The 22,298-nt window shown below is 42.9% G+C and overlaps 1 protein-coding gene across 1 annotated transcript in view; it reads right to left on the reverse strand.

Moving 5' to 3' along the window:
- Positions 1 to 484: 484 nt before the first annotated feature.
- Positions 485 to 22,298, reverse strand: part of LOC115113686 (mucin-5AC-like) — a 48,867-nt gene continuing 27,053 nt past the window's right edge. The window contains 19 exon segments of the mRNA XM_065012570.1: positions 485 to 870; positions 1,184 to 1,307; positions 1,458 to 1,497; positions 1,803 to 1,931; positions 2,163 to 2,261; positions 2,501 to 2,623; positions 2,893 to 2,933; positions 3,049 to 3,147; positions 3,297 to 3,465; positions 4,682 to 4,716; positions 5,054 to 5,184; positions 5,273 to 5,342; positions 5,435 to 5,613; positions 5,809 to 6,001; positions 6,089 to 6,272; positions 6,498 to 6,745; positions 6,996 to 7,167; positions 7,309 to 7,526; positions 7,666 to 8,439. Coding sequence (XP_064868642.1) covers positions 663 to 870; positions 1,184 to 1,307; positions 1,458 to 1,497; positions 1,803 to 1,931; positions 2,163 to 2,261; positions 2,501 to 2,623; positions 2,893 to 2,933; positions 3,049 to 3,147; positions 3,297 to 3,465; positions 4,682 to 4,716; positions 5,054 to 5,184; positions 5,273 to 5,342; positions 5,435 to 5,613; positions 5,809 to 6,001; positions 6,089 to 6,272; positions 6,498 to 6,745; positions 6,996 to 7,167; positions 7,309 to 7,526; positions 7,666 to 8,439 — 3,236 coding nt within the window. The 3' untranslated portion in view covers positions 485 to 662.

Raw genomic sequence — 22,298 nt, forward strand, 5'->3', positions numbered from 1 at the left:
TTTTGTACACTTGGTACAGTTAAAATGAAATGATCTGATTTTCATTTCCGGTGAAGCCGAAGGACAATTATTGCCCGGACAATACAGTTTCTATTTTGTATACTATTTTGTATAGTATTTAATATGATAGATGAGTTAGGACAAATATTTGATTACTTTATTTGTCCATCAAAGTGGAAAATGTGTCTTTAGTACTGTATAGGTAGGAGCACAGTGTCAGCCTCAGTGCTGCCCCTGGAGATATGTAGAGGTTAACTAAGTGTGTTGCTCAAGAACAACAGTAGGAAGTGGTGCCAGGGATCTGAAACCAGCAAACCTCTGGTTACTGATCCGTTTCTCTAACCTAACACCATCTCCAAATAAAAAAAGTGTTTGAAACTTTAAATTGTGGTTGTTTGTCTGGAAAAGGATAGGCCATTGTTGAACTGGGTGTCTGCAATCAAATATTTCTCAACAGAATTTCAAAAAGGAATGAAAACGAGAATGTGGTATATATGCATAGCCTATTGCCAACTTTATTTTTGCAAAAATCAAATTAAAAATGAATACGAAGCTGAAACAATTTCTCCTACTTTTAGCAGATTACTTTGCAGGAACATGAACAAGTTGAACATAAATAGAAAACTAATCTAAGCAGTAAAGGGATGGTAGTGGAGAGTCATTCATCTTCTCCTGCGTCGTGACCTTGTGACCTGGGTTTCCTCCGGGGTCACGCACTCTGTCCTCTGGCAGCCACATTTATTGATGTGAATGTAGGGATGGTTGAACTTTGACCCGTCTGGGCAGATCATCTCCACTTCCTTCTTGGTGGTGGATTCTTCCCGACAGCAGGTACAAGAGCGCTCCATCATGTTGGCCTCAAGAGAATACCTGAAAACAGAAAGGAGAGACGATGTCATTATGTGGAAGCAATGATGGTAGCAGTTGTAATTATATAACATTGGCTGCGTTTACACAGGCTACCTAATTCTGATCTTTTGACCAATCAGATGAGCTCTTTTGCCAATAATTGGGAAAAATATCAGAATTGGACTGCCTTTGTAAACACAGCCATTGTAACATAACATATTACTGAAAATATAATTTGTAGATTGCATTTAGACAGGCAGCCTAATTCTATATTATTGGGAGGAATAATGTGTTAGTGTTCCTGAAATATTTCAGGAATGATCAAAATACTCACATGGCGTAGGTGACACAGGATCCACTGCATGTTGTCACTTCCACCTTGTTTGCAGACTTGCAGCCATTGCTGTCCAGGTACACTTTGCTCTTTGTCACATTGCATGGCTTAGTTATTGGAATACCTGCACATAAAAGTGTCATTTTCAAATGAATTAACGTTAATCATCCTGAGGACCATGGCAATAGCTAAAACACTTTCCCCAATGCCTGATAAAGGGCAAGAATGATTTACAAACGTCTATCAAAAAGGATGGTGTTTAAAAGACACTCACAGACATGGCAGCAACCATCTGGAGCAATGACTTCAGTTCCCTTAAAAACAAAAAAATGGAAGAAAAAACAAGAACATTTTTAAGTCACTGATGTAGCGTTTACCAAACTGTCTCCACATGTTTTTCAGTGCAGTGTTATTGCATTGTTCACTTTAAGAAACAGGTGTCAATAACCTCACATAAATACACAGTAGGCATACTATATTAAGCAACAGGCCTTGGTCTGAGTGACTGGGCATGTTTAAACTTTATTTCACGAATATGATTTTGCACATTCTCCAGTTGTTTTTAAATGGGCCAGTTATCCGGACCCAGATCATTTGCCAGATGGTTATTGTAACTCACGGGTATGCAGTCTTCTGGGTGGAAGACAGGGCACACAGTCTTAGCCTCGATTGGGATGAGTTGGTCCTGAATCTTTACGCACTCATACTTGAGACACTTGTCTCCCGATGGTATCCAGACGGAACCAGGCTGTAGAGGTGCGAATATGAAAGATATCAACAGGAGATTCTTCAAATTATATACGATGTACTGTATCATTGCTAAGATATTTTGCATAAAACTTTATTGCTACAGTAAAATTACATGTTGATGTTTTTAAATAATCATGTGAAATAGGACTGATATGTTTTACGAATTGTAAAAATAAAATAAAAATACAATTTGAGAATCTATAAATAATGCGTCTTGATGCTCTTTTACCTGAATAGTGTGTGTGGTGTTATCTGGCAGCATAACCACACAGCTTGTCTGTACACACTTCCCACAACACTGTCCAGGAACGGCTTGATGATCATAGCCCTGAAAGGAAGAAGACAGACCAGAGAGGAGAAAACCTTTATGATGTGCACATGATCTCTCTTGTGTGATCCTTGTAACTCACTAGTAATTACACTTATCCAGTAGTAGTCCAATAGTGGACACAGAGGAATCAGTGTTATTATAATATTTTGACATGGATAAGAACTCACATTACACTAAGTATGTTGAATTACATAATGAGGCCAAAGGGTGTCGATGCGTCAATGGAGATCACTTACCTGCTGGCAGTGAGTGTCACATTCAGTAGGATGACACTCAATGATATGTAGATGGCTTTGGGCATCTACACTGTCACCACACACACAATTCTTACACTTGTCCCCAGGAACATTGGCACCAGGCTGGAATGAGAAAATATAATATTTCTATCGAAAGTCTATGAATTGAGACACTTTTTTTGCCCTATCTAATCTCATAAATGGATTGACCCAAAAAAATTGTTGGCACCCTGATAGAGGCCTCTAATTGCTTAAAGGAGGAATTTGCATAGTTTAACTTGTTTTTTAATGTATGTATGCAAGTAAAAATAACGTTGTACTCTTTCATTAAGTTGATCATTTAGAAGTGGTGGGACTGGCCAAAATGAAAATAGCATAGAATGCATTCTCACCTGATATTCAATGTTGTTAAACACACAGACATCCTTTGGCACTGTGGGGCAAAGAACATGGATAATCATTCAATACTGCAACTAACATGTTGGGATTTCTAGGATATGCACAAATTCTGTACACGCACACTCAAGCACATGCAGACGCAAACTCACCGCATTGATAAGTTAGGCAGCAGACTCCCATAGTTGCCTCTGTCTCGAATCCGACTGGGCAAGTTATCTTGGAAGTAGAGCATCGTGTGACATCACACTCTGTTTGGAAAGAAAAAAGGATTGTTTTAAAAACTATGCGAATGGCCACAGTGGTTGGATATATTAGGTCATCACCGAAAATGTTAACGTTTTTACCGAGATGTTAAAAAGCCCACATATAAAGCACATTATCCAAACAAGTCACTCACCGCATTTGTCCTTTTGACAACAGTCAACGGTTTCTAGGACCTTAACTTGGCCCTCCTGATCACAGGTGAGAGGAGGCTGATGTTGGCATGCCATAGGCTGGCACTGGATTTCCAGACTGTACGGATCACACACACACTCCTGGCAGTTGCTCACCCAGGTCTCATTAGCCTGCAATGAGGAACAATTTAAGTACACTAAGGTTTGTATGGACACTACCAGTACAAAGTTCAATCATTCAGTGTGTGGAATTAGTAATTACTGAAGCGCTTTGAGGTTTTATGAAAGCACTATAGAATTGTAATACATTATTATTATTATTATTATTATTATTATTATTGCATACATTACTTTACATGAATGCCAAAAGTGAAATACAAGCTACATGACATTTTTTTTTTCAATTTTCGTCTATATTACATACTCAAATCTAACTGCCTGTAGCTCAGTCACTGAAGCAAGGATATGTATATTCTTGGTACCATTTGAACGGAAACACTTTGAAGTTTGTGGAAATTTTTGTCAAAAATGAAAAAGGCATGCTGTCGTGCAAGGTTAGTAGCTACAGTTTACGACATATACATGGTTTCCGGATACTCCCGTTAAGCCCAGCTCATTGGCTATCTAGCTAGCTTTGTTTGACCCCGATTGGTGCTTATTTGACAAAGATACAGTTGTTCAAGTGATGGCCGCCCGAGTCATCGGCGTGCCATGAAGGCGTCGCTCTCTGACCAAATATGGTGTTCTATAGGATATACTACACCCCTAATGATATAGTGAAGTCTTGTTACCTTCTAGGATCTCTGAGGAATACATACGAACGTGATTTGACTCGTTGAAACAACGTTTAAGGTTAGATTTATAACAGATTCCTTTCTTTGCAAATTGAACGAGTGGAAATACAAAATAGATTGTGCGTGCTATATGGATCTTTTTAGGATAGGAAAAGGGATTTTATTAAACAAAACGACACTTCATGTTATCTCTGGGACCCTTTGGATAGTAAATCAGAGCAAGATTTCAGAATATAAGTATACATTTTACCTTCAGAGGTGAATTTATCAAACCTATCACAGTGAAAAAATTGTTTTGTTGTTAGGAGCTCTCCTCAAACAATTGCATGGCATTTTTTTGCAGTAATAGCTACTGTAAATTGGACAGTTCAGTTATATTAACAGGAATTTAAGCTTTCAGCCGATATAAGACACTTATATGTACCGACGTTTGTTGTTTCTCTAAAATCTGCGATCTTGACATAACGCGCTGCATGATTTACAACTGTCCCATTGATGGGACGCCGATCCTTAAGTTGTGTATGTGTATATCAGAAATGAATAGTTTCTCTTCCCTGCTTAAACCTGTGAGTGAAATTCAAACACAATTTTACCTCTTTCCATTCTCCATTTGGCAATGGGCAAATATCTAATGAACCAAAGAGAAAAAAATACATTACAAAAACTAAGTAATTGAAATACATTCCACAACTTCATCTTGATAATGCATTTCATATACCGGAAGCACTTGATGAAATCAATATCAATCAAACCAAAACCCGCACAATTGAAGTATCTGTGAAAAATGCTGTGGATATTTCTTGTTTGTTATACAAAAAGCTGAACCAGCTTTCAAAAGACCACTACAGCAGCAATGAACAATTAACACTTTGTGCTTCCCAAAGTGAAGGTCAGCTACTATCACAGCACCATACAGTAAGTCACCACACCCTCATTATACAATGCTGTTATTTGACAATTCTTACCACAGCTGGGGATACAGTAGTTTGAGCTGGAACTCATAAGAGTGGTCCCAGGGGGACAATAACATCCCTCCAATTGTATATCTCCCATCACACTGAACTCATTTTGAGTCTGGATGAATTTTAAATTGTACCTGCAGAGATATTCAAAAAATGTTTCAATAGCTGAAAGACTTTAGCCCATCATTATACCCATCCACTGAACAACAACATTATACATACCAGGCATTACAGGTTGGTTCAACTTGTGGACCGCAGGCTTTATAAACCTTGGGTTTCTCACATGTGAAGTCTGTAGCGGGGGAGATAAAAAGGTTAATAACCAATAAGCAAATCATAGAGAGGCTATCTGAGCTTTATGGTCTTGAGGAGTGACCTACTTACCACATTGTCCATTTGTATAATTTCTCCACTCAATACAGACTCCTGCTTGTGCACATGCATCAGCATAGGTCTGCAAGCTGGTGCAGCCAATGGTAACATCATCCATATAACACGCATCAAAGATACATGCCACAAGGAATGGCTCGTAGGGGATTATCTTATGGCAACTCTCAAAGACCCTAGAAAAGATGTCACGCTTCAGTTAGAGTAGATACTTAAATATGATCATTCACTTTGTTTTGTCATCAGGCTTTGTCAAATGATTGCCGTGTTTTAGTATGTCAAGTTACTGTTGGCACTGAGATTATTATGATTGGGAGGTTATCGATCCTACAGAAGAGCTAGGTTTACTGTAAATACTAATGGCTACTTACTTGCTTTGAATGAGATGACAAATGGGTGGATCACAGCCTGTTAGTGGTGTTGGTATCGGCTCTGGTGGTGGTGGTGTGCACTGACTGTTATTGTGGTCAGCAACATGCCATTGGTGTGCCATGTCAGGACAAGATGAATCGATAGTCCCATTTGGCAAGCGGCAGTCATCTGTCCGGTTGTTGTCACATGTACCTGAATAAGATTGAAAACCATTGTTAGACATTGAGACATCATGGGGTAATCATCGTAACAAAGTGACCATAAAACACCTGTACTCACCACACTGTCCCTCAGTGTTGCCACTGAACTTGTCCCAGGGCAGGTATATGCTAAACATAAGACCAGTGAAAGACACCTTGGCATTAATTGCTGGTATGACTAAAAGGGTCTCAATTCCGTTGTCTGTGATGCGGAAGTCCTTGGTCTCATATGCTGGGATGATGCGTTTCTGGTTTACATAAATCTAGGACAAAAATGTTAAGAGATGGACAAAATGGTTACAATAATTCAATATTTTTATACCCAATAGTATTCTAGAACTGTATCCTATATCTAACACATAAAGGAAGTATATCAATCTTAAATGGAAGCTAATCAATATCTAAGCTGAACCCAAAACTAATCCATCTTAAACGAAAAAACAACTGAAAATCTCTTGAACATACAGTATTTGAGATATGTTAATTACCAGACTTGTGAAAACTCCATCAACGTCCTTCTTGGTCATGAATATCTTGTAAGATTGATAATAAATGGTCAGAGACTGAGGGCAGGAAAGTCCATCTGGAGCATCACAATAGTAATTGTCGATTACAACACTGAAGTTGTACTTTGGCAGGATTTCTTTGACCAAGACGTAAGAACAATTTCCTTGGAAGCCATAGTATGTTCCATCAAAGGTGACATAGTGAGGGTCTCCCCAACCATAGCAGATACCTTTGTAAGAAGAGAATGATTAGCATTTAAAAGGACACGGATGTGGAATGTTTTATGCAAAATTAATGGTGCTGTGCTGAACGTTTTCCAATGTTAGACATTCATATACATTTACTGCTGGTAACTATTAGATAAACCTAAACAAGTCAAATAGTAAGAATCATTTTGAACTAAAATCAATGGCTAAAGTGGATTTTGTGACACAAAGAATAACCATATCTATTTTTGGGGTGGGAGGTGGTAAACTTACATTGACACTCATAGTGGAAACAGCATCCAGATTCGTCAAACACTTGGATTGGAGGATAGTTATTTTCACATGCTATAGGCTTCGGAGTCTCACAATGTACATGCTCATAAGTAACTTTCCCGTTGGCGCATGTTCCGTTGGTGCATTGGTTATGTATCCAGCTGTCACCATTCTACAAACACAGAAATATATTAGGCCTACAGGAAATGTCCATAAAATCATTCAATTATTTTTGTCATGTTTTTGTCAAATCATCCCTTTGTAAATAATAATTCCTATGGAACAAAAGTTATTATCTATAGCAGAGTAAAACCTTTCTTGGAGGATGGTAATGGTCACAGTTCTTCTCAGTTGGATATGTTACATGTGGAACTGTTGTTGTTGGGGGCTGTGAAGTGGTTGGTGAAGTAGGAGTAACTGGGGTAGTTGATGTACCACAACTGGTCAAATGTGTTTCTATTTCACAAGTCTTGTTGCAGAGACCAATGTAGCACCATCCATCATGGTCAGAGACATTATAAACAATTGAGCCTGAAAGTAATTTGAGGTGTAATCATTAAGCAAGTTTTCCAACTTAACATGTAAAATGACATACAAATTGAACATCACTAACAGCTGAACTAATAGTACAAAAGGTTTAAAACTTGGAAAGGTGAAAAGTAAATCTTACCAATGAGGAAATCAGTATGATTGAAATGGCAAAAAGAACAATGATGGGGTAATGTGACTGGAATCAATGGTTTCGCTGTTTCACCAGTTATTACAAAAAAAGGAGTTGTAGGAATAATAGTAGTGGTGGGAGGCAGAGTTGTTGTTTTTGTTGTAGATGGAGCTGTCGATGTTGAGGTTGTAGTAGTGGGTGTAGGAGTAGTGACGAGAGGAACTGTTGTTGTTGCGGTGGTTGGGATGTGTGTTGTGGTTCCACATTGACAACATTTCACTCGAATTTCATAATCAAAGCACTTTTGCTGAAGACCTTGCTCATTGTTTTGACAAACTAGTCCAACGGATGGATTGCAAGTCACGTCTTGGCCAAGCTGAGAGATCTGAAGTCCAGGGAATTGTTTTGCTCTACATTCAACTGCCTCTGGAGCTGAGCAAATGTGATAACCAGCAGCAATTATGTTCTTAATGGATTCATTATCTCCACCTTTAGAGCCAGACGTTGGCTGACCAAGGTTGATCCAGTCTGACCACACACATGTTTCTTCACCACTGCATTGGGTAGGTGTTACTCCTGTTGAGGTTGATGTAGGAGTAGTGGTTGGAGTTGTACTAGGGCTGGGAGTCTGAGTTGTTGTTTTTGTTGTAGGTGGAGCTGTCGATGTTGAGGTTGTAGTAGTGGGTGTGTAGTGGGTGTAGGAGTAGTGACGAGAGGAACTGTTGTTGTTGCGGTGGTTGGGATGTGTGTTGTGGTTCCACATTGACAACATTTCACTCGAATCTCATAATCAAAGCACTTTTGCTGAAGACCTTGCTCATTGTTTTGACAAACTAGTCCAACGGATGGATTGCAAGTCACGTCTTGGCCAAGCTGAGAGATCTGAAGTCCAGGGAATTGTTTTGCTCTACATTCAACTGCCTCTGGAGCTGAGCAAATGTGATAACCAGCAGCAATTATGTTCTTAATGGATTCATTATCTCCACCTTCAGAGCCAGACGTTGGCTGACCAAGGTTGATCCAATCTGACCACACACATGTTTCTTCACCACTGCATTGGGTAGGTGTTACTCCTGTTGAGGTTGATGTAGGAGTAGTGGTTGGAGTTGTACTAGGGCTGGGAGTCTGAGTTGTTGTTTTTGTTGTAGGTGGAGCTGTCGATGTTGAGGTTGTAGTAGTGGGTGTAGTGGGTGTAGGAGTAGTGACGAGAGGAACTGTTGTTGTTGCGGTGGTTGGGATGTGTGTTGTGGTTCCACATTGACAACATTTCACTCGAATCTCATAATCAAAGCACTTTTGCTGAAGACCTTGCTCATTGTTTTGACAAACTAGTCCAACGGATGGATTGCAAGTCACGCCTTGGCCAAGCTGAGAGATCTGAAGTCCAGGAATTGTTTTGCTCTACATTCAACTGCCTCTGGAGCTGAGCAAATGTGATAACCAGCAGCAATGATGTTCTTAATGGATTCATTATCTCCACCTTTAGAGCCAGACGTTGGCTGACCAAGGTTGATCCAGTCTGACCACACACATGTTTCTTCACCACTGCATTGGGTAGGTGTTACTCCTGTTGAGGTTGATGTAGGAGTAGTGGTTGGAGTTGTACTAGGGCTGGGAGTCTGAGTTGTTGTTTTTGTTGTAGGTGGAGCTGTCGATGTTGAGGTTGTAGTAGTGGGTGTAGGAGTAGGAGTAGTGAGGAACTGTTGTTGTTGCGGTGGTTGGGATGTGTGTTGTGGTTCCACATTGACAACATTTCACTCGAATCTCATAATCAAAGCACTTTTGCTGAAGACCTTGCTCATTGTTTTGACAAACTAGTCCAACGGATGGATTGCAAGTCACGTCTTGGCCAAGCTGAGAGATCTGAAGTCCAGGGAATTGTTTTGCTCTACATTCAACTGCCTCTGGAGCTGAGCAAATGTGATAACCAGCAGCAATGATGTTCTTAATGGATTCATTATCTCCACCTTTAGAGCCAGACGTTGGCTGACCAAGGTTGATCCAGTCTGACCACACACATGTTTCTTCACCACTGCATTGGGTAGGTGTTACTCCTGTTGAGGTTGATGTAGGAGTAGTGGTTGGAGTTGTACTAGGGCTGGGAGTCTGAGTTGTTGTTTTTGTTGTAGGTGGAGCTGTCGATGTTGAGGTTGTAGTAGTGGGTGTAGTGGGTGTAGGAGTAGTGACGAGAGGAACTGTTGTTGTTGCGGTGGTTGGGATGTGTGTTGTGGTTCCACATTGACAACATTTCACTCGAATCTCATAATCAAAGCACTTTTGCTGAAGACCTTGCTCATTGTTTTGACAAACTAGTCCAACGGATGGATTGCAAGTCACGCCTTGGCCAAGCTGAGAGATCTGAAGTCCAGGGAATTGTTTTGCTCTACATTCAACTGCCTCTGGAGCTGAGCAAATGTGATAACCAGCAGCAATGATGTTCTTAATGGATTCATTATCTCCACCTTTAGAGCCAGACGTTGGCTGACCAAGGTTGATCCAGTCTGACCACACACATGTTTCTTCACCACTGCATTGGGTAGGTGTTACTCCTGTTGAGGTTGATGTAGGAGTAGTGGTTGGAGTTGTACTAGGGCTGGGAGTCTGAGTTGTTGTTTTTGTTGTAGGTGGAGCTGTCGATGTTGAGGTTGTAGTAGTGGGTGTAGTGGGTGTAGGAGTAGTGACGAGAGGAACTGTTGTTGTTGCGGTGGTTGGGATGTGTGTTGTGGTTCCACATTGACAACATTTCACTCGAATCTCATAATCAAAGCACTTTTGCTGAAGACCTTGCTCATTGTTTTGACAAACTAGTCCAACGGATGGATTGCAAGTCACGTCTTGGCCAAGCTGAGAGATCTGAAGTCCAGGGAATTGTTTTGCTCTACATTCAACTGCCTCTGGAGCTGAGCAAATGTGATAACCAGCAGCAATGATGTTCTTAATGGATTCATTATCTCCACCTTTAGAGCCAGACGTTGGCTGACCAAGGTTGATCCAGTCTGACCACACACATGTTTCTTCACCACTGCATTGGGTAGGTGTTACTCCTGTTGAGGTTGATATAGGAGTAGTGGTTGGAGTTGTACTAGGGCTGGGAGTCTGAGTTGTTGTTTTTGTTGTAGGTGGAGCTGTCGATGTTGAGGTTGTAGTAGTGGGTGTAGGAGTAGTGACGAGAGGAACTGTTGTTGTTGCGGTGGTTGGGATGTGTGTTGTGGTTCCACATTGACAACATTTCACTCGAATCTCATAATCAAAGCACTTTTGCTGAAGACCTTGCTCATTGTTTTGACAAACTAGTCCAACGGATGGATTGCAAGTCACGTCTTGGCCAAGCTGAGAGATCTGAAGTCCAGGGAATTGTTTTGCTCTACATTCAACTGCCTCTGGAGCTGAGCAAATGTGATAACCAGCAGCAATGATGTTCTTAATGGATTCATTATCTCCACCTTTAGAGCCAGACGTTGGCTGACCAAGGTTGATCCAGTCTGACCACACACATGTTTCTTCACCACTGCATTGGGTAGGTGTTACTCCTGTTGAGGTTGATGTAGGAGTAGTGGTTGGAGTTGTACTAGGGCTGGGAGTCTGAGTTGTTGTTTTTGTTGTAGGTGGAGCTGTCGATGTTGAGGTTGTAGTAGTGGGTGTAGTGGGTGTAGGAGTAGTGACGAGGAACTGTTGTTGTTGTGGTGGTTGGGATGTGTGTTGTGGTTCCACATTGACAACATTTCACTCGAATCTCATAATCAAAGCACTTTTGCTGAAGACCTTGCTCATTGTTTTGACAAACTAGTCCAACGGATGGATTGCAAGTCACGTCTTGGCCAAGCTGAGAGATCTGAAGTCCAGGGAATTGTTTTGCTCTACATTCAACTGCCTCTGGAGCTGAGCAAATGTGATAACCAGCAGCAATGATGTTCTTAATGGATTCATTATCTCCACCTTTAGAGCCAGACGTTGGCTGACCAAGGTTGATCCAGTCTGACCACACACATGTTTCTTCACCACTGCATTGGGTAGGTGTTACTCCTGTTGAGGTTGATATAGGAGTAGTGGTTGGAGTTGTACTAGGCTGGGAGTCTGAGTTGTTGTTTTTGTTGTAGGTGGAGCTGTCGATGTTGAGGTTGTAGTAGTGGGTGTAGGAGTAGTGACGAGAGGAACTGTTGTTGTTGCGGTGGTTGGGATGTGTGTTGTGGTTCCACATTGACAACATTTCACTCGAATCTCATAATCAAAGCACTTTTGCTGAAGACCTTGCTCATTGTTTTGACAAACTAGTCCAACGGATGGATTGCAAGTCACGTCTTGGCCAAGCTGAGAGATCTGAAGTCCAGGGAATTGTTTTGCTCTACATTCAACTGCCTCTGGAGCTGAGCAAATGTGATAACCAGCAGCAATGATGTTCTTAATGGATTCATTATCTCCACCTTTAGAGCCAGACGTTGGCTGACCAAGGTTGATCCAGTCTGACCACACACATGTTTCTTCACCACTGCATTGGGTAGGTGTTACTCCTGTTGAGGTTGATGTAGGAGTAGTGGTTGGAGTTGTACTAGGCTGGGAGTCTGAGTTGTTGTTTTTGTTGTAGGTGGAGCTGTCGATGTTGAGGTTGTAGTAGTGGGTGTAGGAGTAGTGACGAGAGGAACTGTTGTTGTTGCGGTGGTTGGGATGTGTGTGTGGTTCCACATTGACAACATTTCACTCGAATCTCATAATCAAAGCACTTTTGCTGAAGACCTTGCTCATTGTTTTGACAAACTAGTCCAACGGATGGATTGCAAGTCACGTCTTGGCCAAGCTGAGAGATCTGAAGTCCAGGGAATTGTTTTGCTCTACATTCAACTGCCTCTGGAGCTGAGCAAATGTGATAACCAGCAGCAATGATGTTCTTAATGGATTCATTATCTCCACCTTTAGAGCCAGACGTTGGCTGACCAAGGTTGATCCAGTCTGACCACACACATGTTTCTTCACCACTGCATTGGGTAGGTGTTACTCCTGTTGAGGGTGATGTAGGAGTAGTGGTTGTACTAGGGCTGGGAGTCTGAGTTGTTGTTTTTGTTGTAGGTGGAGCTGTCGATGTTGAGGTTGTAGTAGTGGGTGTAGGAGTAGTGACGAGAGGAACTGTTGTTGTTGCGGTGGTTGGGATGTGTGTTGTGGTTCCACATTGACAACATTTCACTCGAATCTCATAATCAAAGCACTTTTGCTGAAGACCTTGCTCATTGTTTTGACAAACTAGTCCAACGGATGGATTGCAAGTCACGTCTTGGCCAAGCTGAGAGATCTGAAGTCCAGGGAATTGTTTTGCTCTACATTCAACTGCCTCTGGAGCTGAGCAAATGTGATAACCAGCAGCAATGATGTTCTTAATGGATTCATTATCTCCACCTTTAGAGCCAGACGTTGGCTGACCAAGGTTGATCCAGTCTGACCACACACATGTTTCTTCACCACTGCATTGGGTAGGTGTTACTCCTGTTGAGGTTGATGTAGGAGTAGTGGTTGGAGTTGTACTAGGCTGGGAGTCTGAGTTGTTGTTTTTGTTGTAGGTGGAGCTGTCGATGTTGAGGTTGTAGTAGTGGGTGTAGGAGGTAGTGATATGAGGAACTGTTGTTGTTGTGGTGGTTGGGATGTGTGTTGTGGTTCCACATTGACAACATTTCACTCGAATCTCATAATCAAAGCACTTTTGCTGAAGACCTTGCTCATTGTTTTGACAAACTAGTCCAACGGATGGATTGCAAGTCACGTCTTGGCCAAGCTGAGAGATCTGAAGTCCAGGGAATTGTTTTGCTCTACATTCAACTGCCTCTGGAGCTGAGCAAATGTGATAACCAGCAGAAATTATGTTCTTAATGGATTCATTATCTCCACCTTCAGAGCCAGACGTTGGCTGACCAAGGTTGATCCAGTCTGACCACACACATGTTTCTTCACCACTGCATTGGGTAGGTGTTACTCCTGTTGAGGTTGATGTAGGAGTAGTGGTTGGAGTTGTACTAGGGCTGGGAGTCTGAGTTGTTGTTTTTGTTGTAGGTGGAGCTGTCGATGTTGAGGTTGTAGTAGTGGGTGTAGTGGTAGTGATAGAGGAACTGTTGTTGTTGTGGTGGTTGGATGTGTGTTGTGGTTCCACATTGACAACATTTCACTCGAATCTCATAATCAAAGCACTTTTGCTGAAGACCTTGCTCATTGTTTTGACAAACTAGTCCAACGGATGGATTGCAAGTCACGTCTTGGCCAAGCTGAGAGATCTGAAGTCCAGGAATTGTTTTGCTCTACATTCAACTGCCTCTGGAGCTGAGCAAATGTGATAACCAGCAGCAATGATGTTCTTAATGGATTCATTATCTCCACCTTCAGAGCCAGACGTTGGCTGACCAAGGTTGATCCAGTCTGACCACACATGTTTCTTCACCACTGCATTGGGTAGGTGTTACTCCTGTTGAGGGTGATGTAGGAGTAGTGGTTGTACTAGGGCTGGGAGTCTGAGTTGTTGTTTTTGTTGTAGGTGGAGCTGTCGATGTTGAGGTTGTAGTAGTGGGTGTAGGAGTAGTGATAGAGGAACTGTTGTTGTTGTGGTGGTTGGGATGTGTGTTGTGGTTCCACATTGACAACATTTCACTCGAATCTCATAATCAAAGCACTTTTGCTGAAGACCTTGCTCATTGTTTTGACAAACTAGTCCAACGGATGGATTGCAAGTCACGTCTTGGCCAAGCTGAGAGATCTGAAGTCCAGGGAATTGTTTTGCTCTACATTCAACTGCCTCTGAGCTGAGCAAATGTGATAACCAGCAGCAATGATGTTCTTAATGGATTCATTATCTCCACCTTTAGAGCCAGACGTTGGCTGACCAAGGTTGATCCAGTCTGACCACACACATGTTTCTTCACCACTGCATTGGGTAGGTGTTACTCCTGTTGAGGTTGATGTAGGAGTAGTGGTTGGAGTTGTACTAGGGCTGGGAGTCTGAGTTGTTGTTTTTGTTGTAGGTGGAGCTGTCGATGTTGAGGTTGTAGTAGTGGGTGTAGGAGTAGTGACGAGAGGAACTGTTGTTGTTGCGGTGGTGGTTGGGATGTGTGTTGTGGTTCCACATTGACAACATTTCACTCGAATCTCATAATCAAAGCACTTTTGCTGAAGACCTTGCTCATTGTTTTGACAAACTAGTCCAACGGATGGATTGCAAGTCACGTCTTGGCCAAGCTGAGAGATCTGAAGTCCAGGGAATTGTTTTGCTCTACATTCAACTGCCTCTGGAGCTGAGCAAATGTGATAACCAGCAGAAATTATGTTCTTAATGGATTCATTATCTCCACCTTCAGAGCCAGACGTTGGCTGACCAAGGTTGATCCAGTCTGACCACACACATGTTTCTTCACCACTGCATTGGGTAGGTGTTACTCCTGTTGAGGTTGATGTAGGAGTAGTGGTTGGAGTTGTACTAGGGCTGGGAGTCTGAGTTGTTGTTTTTGTTGTAGGTGGAGCTGTCGATGTTGAGGTTGTAGTAGTGGGTGTAGGAGTAGTGATATGAGGAACTGTTGTTGTTGTGGTGGTGGGGATGTGTGTTGTGGTTCCACATTGACAACATTTCACTCCGAATCTCATAATCAAAGCACTTTTGCTGAAGACCTTGCTTATTGTTTTGACAAACTAGTCCAATGGATGGATTGCAAGTCACGTCTTGGCCAAGCTGAGAGATCTGAAGTCCAGGGTATTGTTTTGCTCTACATTCAACTGCCTCTGGAGCTGAGCAAATGTGATAACCAGCAGAAATTATGTTCTTAATGGATTCATTATCTCCACCTTTAGAGCCAGTCGTTGGCTGACCAAGGTTGATCCAGTCTGACCACACACATTTTTCTTCACCACTGCATTGGGTAGGTGTTACTCCTGTTGAGGTTGATGAAGGAGTAGTGGTTGGGGTTGAACTAGAGCTGGGAGTCTGAGTTGTTGTTTTTGTTGTAGGTGGAGCTGTCGATGTTGAGGTTGTAGTAGTGGGTGTAGTAGGAGTAGTGATAGAGGAACTGTTGTTGTTGTGGTGGTGGGGATGTGTGTTGTGGTTCCACATTGACAACATTTCACTCGAACCTCATAATCAAAGCACTTTTGCTGAAGACCTTGCTCATTGTTTTGACAAACAGTCCAACGGAGGGATTGCAAGTCACGCCTTGGCCAAGCTGAGAGATCTGAAGTCCAGGGTATTGTTTTGCTCTACATTCAACTGCCTCTGAGCTGAGCAAATGTGATAACCAGCAGAAATTATGTTCTTAATGGATTCATTATCTCCACCTTCAGAGCCAGTCGTTGGCTGACCAAGGTTGATCCAGTCTGACCACACACATTTTTCTTCACCACTGCATTGGGTAGGTGTTACTCCTGTTGAGGTGATGTAGGAGTAGTGGTTGGAGTTGTACTAGAGCTGGGAGTCTGAGTTGTTGTTTTTGTTGTAGGTGGAGCTGTCGATGTTGAGGTTGTAGTAGTGGGTGTAGTGGGTAGTGATATGAGAGGAACTGTTGTTGTGGTGGTGGTGGGATGTGTTGTGGTTCCACATTGACAACATTTCACTCGAACTCATAATCAAAGCACTTTTGCTGAAGACCTTGCTTATTGTTTTGACAAACTAGTCCAACGGAGGGATTGCAAGTCACGTCTTGGCCAAGCTGAGAGATCTGAAGTCCAGGGTATTGTTTTGCTCTACATTCAACTGCCTCTGAGCTGAGCAAATGTGATAACCTGCAGAAATTATGTTCTTAATGGATTCATTATCTCCACCTTCAGAGCCAGTCGTTGGCTGACCAAGGTTGATCCAGTCTGACCACACACATTTTTCTTCACCACTGCATTGGGTAGGTGTTACTCCTGTTGAGGTTGATGTAGGAGTAGTGGTTGGAGTCGTACTAGAGCTGGGAGTCTGAGTTGTTGTTTTTGTTGTAGGTGGAGCTGTCGATGTTGAGGTTGTAGTAGTGGGTGTAGGAGTAGTGATATGAGGAACTGTTGTTGTTGTGGTGGTTGGATGTGTGTTGTGGTTCCACATTGACAACATTTCACTCGAATCTCATAATCAAAGCACTTTTGCTGAAGACCTTGCTTATTGTTTTGACAAATCAGTCCAACGGATGGGATTGCAAGTCACGCTTGGCCAAGCTGAGAGATCTGAAGTCCAGGGAATTGTTTTGCTCTACATTCAACTGCCTCTGGAGCTGAGCAAATGTGATAACCAGCAGAAATTATGTTCTTAATGGATTCATTATCTCCACCTTCAGAGCCAGACGTTGGCTGACCAAGGTTGATCCAGTCTGACCACACACATTTTTCTTCACCACTGCATTGGGTAGGTGTTACTCCTGTTGAGGTTGATGTAGGAGTAGTGGTTGGAGTCGTACTAGAGCTGGGAGTCTGAGTTGTTGTTTTTGTTGTAGGTGGAGCTGTCGATGTTGAGGTTGTAGTAGTGGGTGTAGGAGTAGTGATATGAGGAACTGTTGTTGTTGTGGTGGTGGGGATGTGTGTTGTGGTTCCACATTGACAACATTTCACTCGAATCTCATAATCAAAGCACTTTTGCTGAAGACCTTGCTTATTGTTTTTACAAATCAGTCCAACGGATGGATTGCAAGTCACGTCTTGGCCAAGCTGAGAGATCTGAAGTCCAGGATATTGTTTTGCTCTACATTCAACTGCCTCTGGAGCTGAGCAAATGTGATAACCAGCAGAAATTATGTTCTTAATGGATTCATTATCTCCACCTTCAGAGCCAGACGTTGGCTGACCAAGGTTGATCCAGTCTGACCACACACATTTTCTTCACCACTGCATTGCAGGTGTTACTCCTGTTGAGGTTGATGAAGGAGTAGTGATTGGGGCCTAACTAGAGCTGGGAGTCTGCTGAGTTGTTGTTTTTGTTGTAGGTGGAGCTGTCGATGTTGAGGTTGTAGTAGTGGGTGTAGTAGTAGTGATATGAGGAACTGTTGTTGTTGTGGTGGTGGGGATGCGTTTGTGGTTCCCACATTGACAACATTTCACTCGGAACTCGTAATCAAGCACTTTGCTGAAGACCTTGCTTATTGTTTTTACAAATCAGTCCAACGGAGGGATTGCAAGTCACGTCTTGGCCAAGCTGAGAGATCTGAAGTCCAGGGTATTGTTTTTGCTCTACATTCAACTGCCTCTGGAGCTGAGCAAATGATAACCTGCAGAAATTATGTTCTTAATGGATTCATTATCTCCACCTTCAGAGCCAGTCGTTGGCTGACCAAGGTTGATCCAGTCTGACCACACACATTTTTCTTCACCACTGCATTGGTAGGTGTTACTCCTGTTGAGGTTGATGTAGGAGTAGTGGTTGGAGTCGACTAGAGCTGGGAGTCTGAGTTGTTGTTTTTGTTGTAGGTGGAGCTGTCGATGTTGAGGTTGTAGTAGTGGGTGTAGGAGTAGTGATATGAGGAACTGTTGTTGTTGTGGTGGTGGTTGGATGTGTTTTGTGGTTCCACATTGACAACATTTCACTCGAACCTCGTAATCGAAGCACTTTTGCTGAAGACCTTGCTTATTGTTTTTACAAATCAGTCCAACGGAGGGATTGCAAGTCACGTCTTGGCCAAGCTGAGATCTGAAGTCCAGGGTATTGTTTTGCTCTCTACAGTCAACTGCCTCTGGAGCTGAGCAAATGTGATAACCTGCAGAAATTATGTTCTTAATGGATTCATTATCTCCACCTTCAGAGCCAGTCGTTGGCTGACCAAGGTTGATCCAGTCTGACCACACACATTTTTCTTCACCACTGCATTGGGTAGGTGTTACTCCTGTTGGGGTTGATGAAGGAGTAGTGATTGGGGTCGAACTAGAGCTGGGAGTCTGCTGAGTTGTTGTTTTTGTTGTAGGTGGAGCTGTCGATGTTGAGGTTGTAGTAGTGGGTGTAGTAGTAGTGATATGAGGAACTGTTGTTGTTGTGGTGGTGGGGATGTGTGTTGTGGTTCCACATTGACAACATTTCACTCGAACCTCGTAATCGAAGCACTTTTGCTGAAGACCTTGCTTATTGTTTTTACAAATCAGTCCAACGGAGGGATTGCAAGTCACGTCTTGGCCAAGCTGAGAGATCTGAAGTCCAGGGTATTGTTTTGCTCTACAGTCAACTGCCTCTGGAGCTGAGCAAATGTGATAACCAGCAGAAATTATGTTCTTAATGGATTCATTATCTCCACCTTCAGAGCCAGTCGTTGGCTGACCAAGGTTGATCCAGTCTGACCACACACATTTTTCTTCACCACTGCATTGGGTAGGTGTTACTCCTGTGAGGTTGATGTAGGAGTAGTGGTTGGGCCGAACTAGAGCTGGGAGTCTGAGTTGTTGTTTTTGTTGTAGGTGGAGCTGTCGATGTTGAGGTTGTAGTAGTGGGTGTAGGAGTAGTGATATGAGGAACTGTTGTTGTTGTGGTGGTGGGGGATGTGTGTTGTGGTTCCACATTGACAACATTTCACTCGAACCTCGTAATCAAGCACTTTTGCTGAAGACCTTGCTTATTGTTTTTACAAATCAGTCCAACGGAGGGATTGCAAGTCACGTCTTGGCCAAGCTGAGAGATCTGAAGTCCAGGGTATTGTTTTGCTCTACAGTCAACTGCCTCTGGAGCTGAGCAAATGTGATAACCAGCAGAAATTATGTTCTTAATGGATTCATTATCTCCACCTTCAGAGCCAGTCGTTGGCTGACCAAAGGTTGATCCAGTCTGACCACACACATTTTTCTTTCACCACTGCATTGGGTAGGTGTTACTCCTGTTGAGGTTGATGAAGGAGTAGTGGTTGGGGTCGAACTAGAGCTGGGAGTCTGAGTTGTTGTTTTTGTTGTAGGTGGAGCTGTCGATGTTGAGGTTGTAGTAGTGGGTGTAGTAGTAGTGATATGAGGAACTGTTGTTGTTGTGGTGGTGGTTGGGATGTGTGTTGTGGTTCCACATTGACAACATTTCACTCGAACCTCGTAACGAATCGCACTTTTGCTGAAGACCTTGCTTATTGTTTTTGCAAATCAGTCCAATCGGAGGGATTGCAAGTCACGTCTTGGCCAAGCTGAGAGATCTGAAGTCCAGGGTATTGTTTTGCTCTACAGTCAACTGCCTCTGGAGCTGAGCAAATGTGATAACCAGCAGAAATTATGTTCTTAATGGATTCATTATCTCCACCTTCAGAGCCAGTCGTTGGCTGACCAAGGTTGATCCAGTCTGACCACACACATTTTTCTTCACCACTGCATTGGGTAGGTGTTACTCCTGTTGAGGTTGATGAAGGAGTAGTGGTTGGGGTCGAACTAGAGCTGGGAGTCTGAGTTGTTGTTTTTGTTGTAGGTGGAGCTGTCGATGTTGAGGTTGTAGTAGTGGGTGTAGTAGTAGTGATATGAGGAACTGTTGTTGTTGTGGTGGTGGTTGGGATGTGTTGTGGTTCCACATTGACAACATTTCACTCGAACCTCGTAATCAAGCACTTTTGCTGAAGACCTTGCTTATTGTTTTTACAAATCAGTCCAACGGAGGGGATTGCAAGTCACGCCTTGGCCAAGCTGAGAGATCTGAAGTCCAGGGTATTGTTTTGCTCTACAGTCAACTGCCTCTGGAGCTGAGCAAATGTGATAACCAGCAGAAATTATGTTCTTAATGGATTCATTATCTCCACCTTCAGAGCCAGTCGTTGGCTGACCAAGGTTGATCCAGTCTGACCACACATTTTTCTTCACCACTGCATTGGGTAGGTGTTACTCCTGTTGAGGTTGATGTAGGAGTAGTGGTTGGAGTCGTACTAGAGCTGGGAGTCTGAGTTGTTGTTTTTGTTTGTAGGTGGAGCTGTCGATGTTGAGGTTGTAGTAGTGGGTGTAGGAGTAGTGATATGAGGAACTGTTGTTGTTGTGGTGGTGGTTGGGATGTGTGTTGTGGTTCCACATTGACAACATTTCACTCGAACCTCGTAATCGAAGCACTTTTGCTGAAGACCTTGCTTATTGTTTTTACAAATCAGTCCAACGGAGGGATTGCAAGTCACGTCTTGGCCAAGCTGAGAGATCTGAAGTCCAGGGTATTGTTTTGCTCTACAGTCAACTGCCTCTGGAGCTGAGCAAATGTGATAACCAGCAGAAATTATGTTCTTAATGGATTCATTATCTCCACCTTCAGAGCCAGTCGTTGGCTGACCAAGGTTGATCCAGTCTGACCACACACATTTTCTTCACCACTGCATTGGGTAGGTGTTACTCCTGTTGAGGTTGATGTAGGAGTAGTGGTTGGAGTCGTACTAGAGCTGGGAGTCTGAGTTGTTGTTTTTGTTGTAGGTGGAGCTGTCGATGTTGAGGTTGTAGTAGTGGGTGTAGTAGTAGTGATATGAGGAACTGTTGTTGTTGTGGTGGTGGGGATGTGTGTTGTGGTTCCACATTGACAACATTTCACTCAACTCGTGAATCAAGCACTTTGCTGAAGACCTTGCTTATTGTTTTACAAATCAGTCCAACGGATGGGATTGCAAGTCACGTCTTGGCCAAGCTGAGAGATCTGAAGTCCAGGTATTGTTTTGCTCTACAGTCAACTGCCTCTGGAGCTGAGCAAATGTGATAACCAGCAGAAATTATGTTCTTAATGGATTCATTATCTCCACCTTCAGAGCCAGTCGTTGGCTGACCAAGGTTGATCCAGTCTGACCACACACATTTTCTTCACCACTGCATTGGGTAGGTGTGTTACTCCTGTTAGGTTGATGAAGGAGTAGTGATTGGGGTCGTACTAGAGCTGGGAGTCTGCTGAGTTGTTGTTTTTGTTGTAGGTGGAGCTGTCGATGTTGAGGTTGTAGTAGTGGGTGTAGTAGTAGTGATATGAGGAACTGTTGTTGTTGTGGTGGTGGGGATGTGTGTTGTGGTTCCACATTGACAACATTTCACTCGAACCTCGTGAATCGAAGCACTTTTGAAGACCTTGCTTATTGTTTTTACAAATCAGTCCAACGGAGGATTGCAAGTCACGTCTTGGCCAAGCTGAGAGATCTGAAGTCCAGGCATTGTTTTGCTCTACAGTCAACTGCCTCTGGAGCTGAGCAAATGTGATAACCAGCAGAAATTATGTTCTTAATGGATTCATTATCTCCACCTTCAGAGCCAGTCGTTGGCTGACCAAGGTTGATCCAGTCTGACCACACACATTTTCTTCACCACTGCATTGGGTAGGTGTTACTCCTGTTGAGGTTGATGTAGGAGTAGTGGTTGGGTCGTACTAGAGCTGGGAGTCTGAGTTGTTGTTTTTGTTGTAGGTGGAGCTGTCGATGTTGAGGTTGTAGTAGTGGGTGTAGGAGTAGTGATATGAGGAACTGTTGTTGTTGTGGTGGTGGTTGGGATGTGTGTTGTGGTTCCACATTGACAACATTTCACTCGAACCTCGTAATCGAAGCACTTTTGCTGAAGACCTTGCTTATTGTTTTTACAAATCAGTCCAACGGAGGGATTGCAAGTCACGTCTTGGCCAAGCTGAGAGATCTGAAGTCCAGGGTATTGTTTTGCTCTACAGTCAACTGCCTCTGGAGCTGAGCAAATGTGATAACCAGCAGAAATTATGTTCTTAATGGATTCATTATCTCCACCTTCAGAGCCAGTCGTTGGCTGACAAGGTTGAT

Source organism: Oncorhynchus nerka, linkage group LG28 (genome assembly GCF_034236695.1).
Source record: "Oncorhynchus nerka isolate Pitt River linkage group LG28, Oner_Uvic_2.0, whole genome shotgun sequence".
NCBI lineage: Eukaryota > Metazoa > Chordata > Actinopteri > Salmoniformes > Salmonidae > Oncorhynchus > Oncorhynchus nerka.